The following is a 10,603-nucleotide window of genomic DNA, read 5'->3' on the forward strand; positions in this document are numbered from 1 at the left end:
TGCCTGATTACCCTCACCAAATATAACAACAAGACATGCGGTTTTGGTACCATCGTAACTAGGTTGTGTTTATATTAGTACTATTCTTAGCACTTTAATCCCTTTTACTCTCCCTATCGGGGGAGGTCTATACGGCCTGCCTTATTACCCTCACCAAATATAACAACAAGACATGTTGTCTGGGACCCATGGTAACTAGGTTGTGTTAAGTAGTACTGTTCTTATTAGTTTAATACCTGTTACTCACCCTATCGGGGGAGGTCTATATGGCCTGCCTGATTACCCTCACCAAATATAACAACAAGACATGCAGTTTTTGAACCATCGTAACTAGGTTGTGTTTATATTAGTACTATTCTTAGCACTTTAATCCCTTTTAATCTCCCTATCGGGGGAGTTCTATACGGCCTACCTGATTACCCTCAATCACATTCATATTGCGCAAGGAAGTAGAGGCCAGCTACCCTTCCATTGCGCAATATGAATGTGTATAGTATGGGCTGCTAGAGAGAGTGTGCCACAGTGCCACCCAGTGGCTAAGCGCTCACTCTCTTTGCAGCCCATACCGCTCCCACCGGAGGCTTCTCTCTTGAAGCCTCTGGAGCCCTGCCCGCCCCTCAGCCAATCAGATACAGGAGCATGTCCTCTCTGGTCTGGGGCGGGCTGACTGACTTGCTGGGCGGGAAATATGTGAGGGAGGCACAGAGAAGACTCAGAGCAAACATCACCTGCGGCTGTGACTGTGTGACACTGTTGGCACTGCATGCTGTGCTGTCTGAGGTAGGTAACACTAGAGAGAGACTCAGACTGTCACGTCAAGTGTGTATGTGTATTGGAAATGGAATTGTATAGGTGCCGGTGGTGAGTGACACATACTATGTATTGATGTATTGGTACTGGTGTAATTTTTTTTTTACCAACTGTTTTTTTTCAACTTTTTTTTTTCTTGAGGCCCCCCCCACCCCCCCGCGGCCCCCGGGCCGCCCCCGCCCCCCCCTCGCCCCCCCCACCGGTACAACCCTCCTTCTTCTGCCTGTGCTGTGACGCTGTCTCCTAGTCATGACAGTTTTAAATCAGAGCATTGCCATGGTGACCTGGGGCAACGTTCTGATTTCAAACTGTCATTTCCTGCTGAGGGGAAAGAAGCTGCCTGTGTGCTCTGTAATGCAGTTGCCCGGTGCCGTAGTGTGAAGTGCCTGAGTCAGACAGTGTCACCATGGCTAGCAGAGCTGCAGATTAAAGGTATGTGCTCAATTTGCTGTCTCTCTCCCCCCTCCCCTGTCTCTCTCCCCCCTCCCCTGTCTCTCTCCCCCCCTCCCCTGTCTCTCTCCCCCCCTGTCTCTCTCTCATCCCCCTCCCCTGTCTCTCTCTCCCCCCTCTCCCCTGTCTCTCGCTCCCCCCTCCCCTGTCTCTCTCTCCCCCCTCCCCTGTCTCTCTCTCTCCCCTCCCCTGTCTCTCTCTCTCCCCTCCCCTGTCTCTCTCTCTCTCTCTTCTCTCTCTCTCCCCTCTGTCTCTCTCTCTCTCCCTCCCCCTCTGTCTCTCCCTTTCTCCCTCCCCCTCTGTCTCTCCCTTTCTCCCTCCCCCTCTGTCTCTCTCTCTCCCTTCTGTGTCTCTCTTTCTCTCCCCCTCTGTCTCTCTCTCCCCCTCTGTCTCTCTCTCTCTCTCTTCTCTCTCTCCCCTCTGTCTCTCTCTCTCTCTCCCCTCTGTCTCTCTCTCTCCCCTCTGTCTCTCTCTCTCTCTCCCCCCTCTGTCTCTCTCTCTCCCCCCTCTGTCTCTCTCTCCCCCCCTCTGTCTCTCTCTCTCTCCTCTGTCTCTCTCTATCCCCTCTGTCTCTCTCTATCCCCTCTGTCTCTCTCTCTCCCCTCTGTCTTTCTCTCTCCCCTCTGTCTTTCTCTCTCCCCTCTGTCTTTCTCTATCTCTCTCCCCTCTGTCTCTCTCTTTCTCCCCTTTGTCTCTCTCTTTCTCCCCTCTGTCTCTCTATCCCTCCCCTCTGTCTCTCTATCTCCCCCTCTGTCTCTCTCTCTCCTCTCTTTCTCTCTCCTCTCTCTCTCTCTCCCCTCTCTCTCTCTCTCCCTTCTGCCTCTCCCTTTCTCCATCCCCCTCTGTCTCTCTCTCCCATCTGTCTCTCTCTCTCTATCTCCCCTCTCTCTCTCTCCCCTCTGTCTCTCTCCCTCTCCCCTCTGTCTCTCTCTCTCTCTCCCCTCTGTCTCTCTCTCTCCCCTCTGTCTCTCTCTCTCTCCCCTCTGTCTCTCTCTCCCCCTCTGTCTCTCTCTCTCTTCTCTCTCTCTCTCTCTGTCTCTCTCTCTCTCTCTCTCTCTCTCTCTCTCTCTCTCTCTCTCTCTCTCTCTCCCCTCTGTCTCTCTCCTCTCTCTCTCTCCCCTCTGTCTCTCTCTCTCCGCTCTGTGTCTCTCTTTCTCTCTCCTCTCTCTCCCCTCTGTTTCTCTCCCCTCTGTCTTTCTCTCTCTCTCCCTCCCCCTCTGTCTCTCCCTTTCTCCCTCCCTCTGTCTCTCCCTTTCTCCCTCCCCCTCTGTCTTTCCCTTTCTCCCTCACCCTCTGTCTCTCTCTCTCCCCTCTGTGTCTCTCTTTCTCTCCCCCTCTGTCTCTCTCTCCCCCTCTGTCTCTGTCTCTCTCTCTCTCTCTCTCTCTCTCTCTCTCCCCTCTGTCTCTCTCTTCTCTCTCTCTTCTCTCTCTACTCCCTCCCCTCTGTGTCTCTCTCTCCCCTACCTCTGTGTCTCTCTCTCCCCTCTGTGTCTCCCTCTCTCCCCTCTGTGTCTCTCTCTCCCCTCTGTGTCTCTCTCTCTCCCCTCTGTGTCTCTCTCTCTCCCCTCTGTGTCTCTCTCCCCCCTGTCTCTCTCTCTCCCCTCTGTGTCTCTCTCTCTCCCCTCTGTCTCTCTCTCTCCCCCCTGTCTCTCTCTCTCCCCTCTGTCTTTCTCTTTCTCCCCTCTGTCTCTCTATCCCTCCCCTCTGTCTCTCTATCCCTCCCCCTCTGTCTCTCTCTCTCTCTCCCCTCTGTCTCTCTCTCTCCCCTCTGTCTCTCTCTCTCTCCCCTCTCTCTCTCTCTCTCTCTCTCTCTCTCTCTCCCCTCTGTATCTCTCTCTCTCCCCTCTGTCTCTCTCTCTCCCCTCTGTCTCTCTCCCCTCTGTCTCTCTCTCTCTCTCTCTCTCCCCTCTGTCTCTCTCTCCCCCTCTGTCTCTCTCTCTTCTCTCTCTCTCCCCTCTGTCTCTCTGCTCTCTCTCTCCCCTCTGTCTCTCTCCCCTCTGTGTCTCTCTTTCTCTCTCCTCTCTCTCTCTCTCTCTCTCCCCCCTCTGTCTCTCTCTCTCCCCTCTGTGTCTCTCTTTCTCTCTCCTCTCTCTCTCCCCTCTGTCTCTCTCTCTCCCCTCTGTCTCTCTCTCTCTCCCTCCCCCTCTGTCTCTCCCTTTCTCCCTCCCCCTCTGTCTCTCCCTTTCTCCCTCCCCCTCTGTCTCTCTCTCTCCCTTCTGTGTCTCTCTTTCTCTCCCCCTCTGTCTCTCTCTCCCCCTCTGTCTCTCTCTCTCTCTCTTCTCTCTCTCTCCTCTCTGTCTCTCTCTCTCTCCCCTCTGTGTCTCTCTCTCTCTCCCCCCTGTCTCTCTCTCTCTACCCCCTGTCTCTCTCTTCCCTCTGTCTTTCTCTATCCCCTCTCCCCCCTCTGTCTCTCTCTTTCTCTCTCTTTCTCCCCTATGTCTCTCTATCCCTCCCCCTCTGTCTCTCTATCCCTCCCCCTCTGTCTCTCTATCCCTCCCCCTCTGTCTCTCTATCCCTCCCCCTCTGTCTCTCGCTCTCTCTCTCCCCCCTCTGTCTCTCTCTCCCCTCTGTCTCTCTCTCTCTCCCCTCTGTCTCTCTCTCCCCTCTATATCTCTCTCTCTCCCCTCTGTCTCTCTATCCCTCCCCCTCTGTCTCTTTATCCCTCCCCCTCTGTCTCTCTATCCCTCCCCCTCTATCTCTCTCTCTCGCTCTCCCTCCCTCTCCCCCTCCCCTCTATCTCTCTCTCTCCCCTCTGTGTCTCACTCTCTCTCCCCTGTCTCTCTCTCTCCTCTGTCTCTCTCTCTCCCTCCCCCTCTGTCTCTCCCTTTCTCCCTCCCCCTCTGTCTCTCCCTTTCTCCCACCCCCTCTGTGTCTCTCTCTCTCCCCTCTGTGTCTCTCTTTCTCTCTCCCCCTCTGTGTCTCTCTCTCTCTATCCCTCCCCCTCTGTCTCTCTCTCTCGCTCTCCCTCCCTCCCTCCCTATCCCCCTCCCCTCTCCCCCTCCCCTCTATCTCTCTCTCTCCCCTCTGTGTCTCTCTCTCTCCCCTGTCTCTCTCTCTCCTCTGTCTCTCTCTCTCCCTCCCCCTCTGTCTCTCCCTTTCTCCCTCCCCCTCTGTCTCTCCCTTTCTCCCACCCCCTCTGTCTCTCTCTCTCCCCTCTGTGTCTCTCTTTCTCTCTCCCCCTCTGTGTCTCTCTCTCTTTTTCTGTCTCTCTCTCTCTCTATCCATCTCTCTCTCCCTGTCTCTCCCACCCCCTCTGTCTCTCTCCTTACGTGTCTCATTCTCCCCCATGGTCTCTTTCTCTGTCTCTCTACCCTCTGTCTCTCTTTGTCTCTCTTTCTCTCTCCCCCTGTGTGTCTCTCTCTCTTCTCTCTTCTCTCTCTCTCTCTCTCTCTCTCTCTCTTTCTCTCTCTCTCTCTCTTTTTCTGTCTCTCTCTCTCTCTCTCTCTCTCTATCCATCTCTCTCTCCCTGTCTCTCCCTACCCCTCTGTCTCTCTCCTTACGTGTCTCATTCTCCCCCATGGTCTCTTTCTCTGTCTCTCTACCCTCTGTCTCTCTTTGTCTCTGTCTCTTCCCCTCTGTCTCTTTGTCTCTCTCTCTTCCCCTCTGTCTCTCTCTCCCTGTCTCTCCCACCCCCTCTGTCCAATTTAAGTCTAATATCTAATTTCCTTCATTCTCTTGATATCCTTTGTTGAAAATCATATCTAAATATGTTCAGTAGCTGCTGATTGGTGGCTGCACAATAGATACCTCATGTGATTGGCTCACCCATGTACATTGTTATTTCTTCAACAAAGGATATCTAAAGAATGAAGGCATATCCTAGCCAGTGCCTCACCTGCCTCTGACCTCACTGCACGTCACTGTAGCAGACTACCTAGCTTTAACTGCGGATCTCGACACTCTCAGGAGCGATGGACCCCTTGACTACTGGGTGTGCAGGCTGGACTTGTGGCCTGAGCTATCCCAATTTGCAATGGAACTTCTGGCCTGCCCCGCTTCAAGTGTCCTGTCCGAAAGGACTTTTAGTGCAGCAGGAGGTTTTGTCACTGAGAAGAGAAGTCGCCTAGGTCAAAAAAGCCTTGACTATCTCACTTTTATAAAAATGAATGAGGGCTGGATCCCGAAGGGACTGACATTGGGCGATACATTTGAATAAAAAAGGCCTGATGATGAGATGAGCTGGCTTGGGCTACAACTGGTACACAGGCTGACCTTTTTTTTTTTTTTATAAAGCCGGAGGACTTGCTTGACTTATCCGCCAACAACTAGTGTTCAAGCCACAAGCTTTTAGGGCACTTTATAAATGTTTTACAAACATAAATTTTTCTGGCCGCTGCTACAGCAGTTGCTACAACAATACCCAAATTTTTCAGTCATTTGTACATTCCGATTTTTTCTGGCCTCTGCTGCAGCTATGTGGGTACAAAACTCAAATAAAAAAAATAAGGCACATAACACTAGTGATTAAACTGTTACGAATTGTACAACTTAGCACACCACTCATATCTGGTGGACCATTAAATTGAATGCAAAATGCCACAAATTTGAAAGAGTAGGACCGACCAAGCATCTTTATCCATCTCTTGGTTGCTCTAAATTATCTCCGTGTTCCATCTATGCCATACCTGTACTCTATTGTGCAAAAGGGTGGCATATGTGGTGTTTATTGCTGTTGTGGCTGTTGCGGGTCATGGCCCATGGTATAAAAAGGCTGAAGGAGAACGACCTGTAATGGGTGCCCCAGCAAATTTTTTGAAAAATGTTCCTGGTTCCTCTCAATTATCTCTGGGTTTCTAAAATGGATGCCATACCTGTACTCGCTTGTGCAAAAGGATGGCATATGTGGTGGTGTTTCCTGCAGTTGTTTATGTTGAGGGTGCTGGACCCTCTTATAAAAAAGCTGAAGGAGAACGACCTGGAGTGGGAGTCCAAGCATGGTTTTTGGGGCTATTTCACTTTTCCAAACAATTATCTGTGGGTTTCTAAAATCAATGCCGTACCAGTACTCTATTGTTCAAAAGTATGCCATATGTTCTCTTTCCTGCTGGTATTTTGTTTGAGGGTCCTGGACACTCTTATAAAAAGGCCTAAGGTGAAAGAGGTGTACTGGGTGTCCACTCATTTTTTTTTTCTATTTCAAATTTGACCAAAATTATCTCTGGGTTTGTAAAATCAATGCCTTTCCTGTACTCTATTGTTCAAAAGGATGCCATACGTCCTCTTTCCTGCTGGTGTTTTTTTTGAGGGTCCTGGACCCTCTTATAAAAAGGCCTAAGGAAAAAGAGGTGTACTGGGTGTCCACTCATTTTTTTTTCTATTTAACATTTGACAAAAATGATCTCTGGGTTTTTAAAATCAATGCTGTACCTGTACTCTATTGTTCTAAAGGATGCCATACGTCCTCTTTCCTGCTGGTGTTTTTTTTGAGGGTCCTGGACCCTCTTATAAAAAGGCCTAAGGAGAAAGAGGTGTACTGGGTGTCCACTCATTTTTTTTTTCTATTTAACATTTGACCAAAATGATCTCTGGGTTTGTAAAATCAATGCTGTACCTGTACTCTATTGTTCAAAAGGATGCCATACATCCTCTTTCCTGCTGGTGTTTTTTTTGAGGGTCCAGGATCCTCTTATAAAAAGGCCTAAGGAGAAAGAAATGCACTGGGTGTCCATCGAATCATTTTTTTGATTGAAATTTCCATTTGCAAAAAATTATCTCTGGGTTTCTAAAATCAATGCCTTTCCTGTACTCTATTGTTCAAAAGGATGCCATATGTCCTCTTTCCTGCTGGTGTTTTGTTTGAGGGTCCTGGACCCTCTTATAAAAAGGCCTAAGGAGAAAGAAGTGTACTGGGTGTCCATCGAATCATTTTTTGGATTCAAATTTCCATTTTCAACAAATTATCTCTGGGTTTCTAAAATCAATGCCTTTCCTATAATCTTTTTTTCAAAAGGATGCCATATGTCCTCTTTCCTTCTGCTGGTTTTGTTGAGTGTCCTGGAGCCTCTGCTAAAAAGGCCTAAGGATAAATAAGTGTACTGGGTGTCTATTCAATGTTTTTTTAGATTTCCCGGTTGTAACAAATTATCTCTGTGTTTCTAAAATCAATGCCTTTCCTGTAATCTATTTTTCAAAAGGATGCCATATGTCCTCTTTCATGCTGTTGTTTCTGTTGAGGCTCCGGGACCCTCTTATAAAAAGGCCTAAGGATAAAGAAGTGTACTGGGTGTCCAATCAATGTTTTTTTCTATTTCCCGGGTCATATAAATGATCTCTGTGTTTCTAAAATCAATGCCTTTCCTGTAATCTAATTTACAAAAGTATGCCATATGTCCTCTTTCCTGCTGCTGGTTTTGTTGAGGGTCCTGGAGCCTCTGCTAAAAAGGCCTAAGGATAAAGAAGTGTACTGGGTGTCTAATCTATGTTTTTTTAGATTTCACGGTTGGAACAAATTATCCCCGGGTTTCTAAAATCAATGCCTTTCCTGTAATCTATTATTCACAAGGATGCCATATGTACTCTTTCATGCTGTTGTTTCTGTTGAGGCTCCGGGAGCCTCTTATTAAAAAGGCCTAAGGATAAAGAAGTGTACTGGGTGTCTAATCAATGTTTTTTTCTATTTCCCAGTTGCAACTAATGATCTCTGTGTTTCTAAAATCAATGCCTTTCCTGTAATCTAATTTACAAAAGTATGCCATATGTCCTCTTTCCTGCTGCTGGTTTTGGTGAGGGTCCTGGAGCCTCTGCTAAAAAGGACTAAGGATTAAGAAGTGTACTGGGTGTCTAATCTATGTTTTTTTAGATTTCACGGTTGCAAAAAATTATCCACGGGTTTCTAAAATCAATGCCTTTCCTGTAATCTATTATTCACAAGGATGCAATATGTACTCTTTCATGTTGTTGTTTCTGTTGAGGCTCTGGGAGCCTCTTAATAAAAAGGCCTAAGGATAAATAAGTGTACTGGGTGTCTAATCAATGTTTTTTTAGATTTCACGGTTGCAACTAATGATCTCTGTGTTTCTAAAATCAATGCCTTTCATGTAATCTAATTTTCAAAAGGATGCCATATGTCCTCTTTCGTGCTGCTGGTTTTGTGGAGGGTCCTGGAGCCTCTGCTAAAAAGGCCTAAGGATAAAGAAGTGTACTGGGTGTCTAATCAATGTTTTTTTCTATTTCCCGGTTGCAACTAATGATCTCTGTGTTTCTAAAATCAATGCCTTTCCTGTAATCTAATTTTCAAAAGGATGACATATGTCCTCTTTCCTGCTGCTGGTTTTGTGGAGGGTCCTGGAGCCTCTGCTAAAAAAAGACCTAAGGATAAATAAGTGTACTGGGTGTCTAATCAATCTTTTTTTAGATTTCACGGTTGCAACAAATTATCCCAGGGTTTCTAAAATCAATGCCTTTCCTGTAATCTATTAGTCACAAGGATGCCATATGTCCTCTTTCATGCTGTTGTTTCTGTTGAGGCTCCGGGAGCCTCTTCTAAAAAGGCCTAAGGATAAAGAAGTGTACTGGGTGTATAATCTATGTTTTTTGAGATTTCACGGTTGCAATTAATGATCTCTGTGTTTCTAAAATCAATGCCTTTCCTGTAATCTAATTTTCAAAAGGATGCCATATGTCCTCTTTTTTTTTTGCTGAATAATCGTTTTTACTGGGATGGGATAAAAAAAAATGGAAATAAGTTGTCAATTGTTGTACTATAACAAGATTTCTGACAAAACAGGTACAAAAAGTAACAAAATATTATGAATCAGAAAGTTGTAACAAGAGGGACCAAAGAAAAAAAAAAAACCCTACATCACTGGGCAGCTGGATAACTGAACTGCAGCACCACACTCCCCACATTATAAGACATAAGTAACACTGGGAAAAATACTTTTAATTTAAATACATACTGATAACTATGTTAAAGTAGTTAGATATATCAAACTGGACTTGTATTGATGAGGAATGAGTGCTTAAGAAATACAACAATTACATTTTTATAACCTTTTTTTCCCCCACTTTGAAAATGTACAGAATTCGCCCAGTTTGTCTCTTGCATCCATGCTTCTTTTGTTTGAATTCACCACTACTAGATCAGTTTCCTTCTAAAGGATAAATTCCATTATGCAAAATGAGTTGTAATTCACAGAACGTGGTTTGTTTCCTTTTGATGTGGAAATTTTTTTTTTTGTTCTTAGCAACAAAACTGCGTTACTTCATTTAAGGGGTTGCGGGCTTGCCTGGAATCTGAAGCGTCACATAATTGGACAGAAGTGGACAGGTTTGTCTACATATTTTACATTTAATAAATCCACCTGTTTGGCAATAAGTCAAATATTACATCTACGATGTCTTCACCAAATCGTAGACATAAATATGGAAATCGTCATCAAATTTTATGAAATAAACAGAGGGTTTGGCTTCCACTTGGTGTATTACCATGCCAGTCCTTTTTGAGCCATCTTCTTTGGCATACTCCACTTGCTTTCCTACAAGGCTGTCCACAACTTCTCCTGGTTCTCTTTCTGCTGGAGGGGAATCATTAGAGTCTGGCATGATGCGGAGATCTCCTTCTTTGTAGTCATCTAATAGCTGATACATATATAAAACTGGGTCCTTCTCGTAGGTTATATAAAACCATGTGTTCATTATGGGAGCTCTTGCTAAGACCATTCCTCTCCACTCATCCTTAGAACCATCTTCTGTTTCAAACATGTGTTCAACAGCTTTACCAATCATTGTGTCTGCCAAGTGAGCATCACTAATTCGAGATGAAGCAACTCTATCTGGAAGAACTTCAAGAGCAGACACTCGCTCGTCCTTGTGGAGTTCTAGTCCATAGACACAATCAAATCCATCATATTTAATAAGATAAAGGGATGGGTTGACTGGCACTTGATCCAATACAGTTCCTTTCCATTGTGTTATTGGGCCACTACCTTCTTTCCAACCATGCTGTATTCTGCAACCTACAATATTCCTCCGGGGCTGGGAAATTGGTTTGCTTGGACCAACATTATTTTGATGCTTCTTGTGAGAAGTCCTTTTTTTCATCATACTGGCAGACACACCTGCATGTGCTGCATCACCTCTGGCTCTCTGACCTGCTGCCTTTCCGAATGGGGTCTTCATTCATCTGCGTATAAAAGGACAGCAAAGCTGCCAAACTAGGGTAAAAATCCTATTCCTCCAATTACCCTTTTTTGTTCCAGTCTATACAAAGAAACTGTGTCCTTTTAGTCTACCATCCAAGCAAGATTTCTGTGTTTCAATCCACACCAAGTGGTTCCAATGTCAGGCTACTCCAACCTGAAGAGTGCTGCATAGATGTAACATTCAGTTTACTACACAGTCC

General features: G+C 46.3%; 1 protein-coding gene across 1 annotated transcript; it reads right to left on the reverse strand.

The window, feature by feature from the left end:
- Nucleotides 1-9,476: 9,476 nt before the first annotated feature.
- LOC128655211 (spindlin-Z-like) lies at nucleotides 9,477-10,380 on the reverse strand. Its single transcript, XM_053708891.1, has one exon. The coding sequence runs from the start codon at nucleotides 10,378-10,380 to the stop codon at nucleotides 9,592-9,594; it is 789 nt and encodes a 262-aa protein (XP_053564866.1). The 3' UTR covers nucleotides 9,477-9,591.
- Between the last annotated feature and the right edge of the window lie 223 nt (nucleotides 10,381-10,603).

This window comes from Bombina bombina, chromosome 4, assembly GCF_027579735.1.
Source record: "Bombina bombina isolate aBomBom1 chromosome 4, aBomBom1.pri, whole genome shotgun sequence".
NCBI lineage: Eukaryota > Metazoa > Chordata > Amphibia > Anura > Bombinatoridae > Bombina > Bombina bombina.

Excerpts from the sequence above, each read along its gene's own strand:
- LOC128655211 (XM_053708891.1), bottom strand. The coding sequence starts at position 10,380 with ATGAAGACCCCATTCGGAAAGGCAGCAGGTCAGAGAGCCAGAGGTGAT.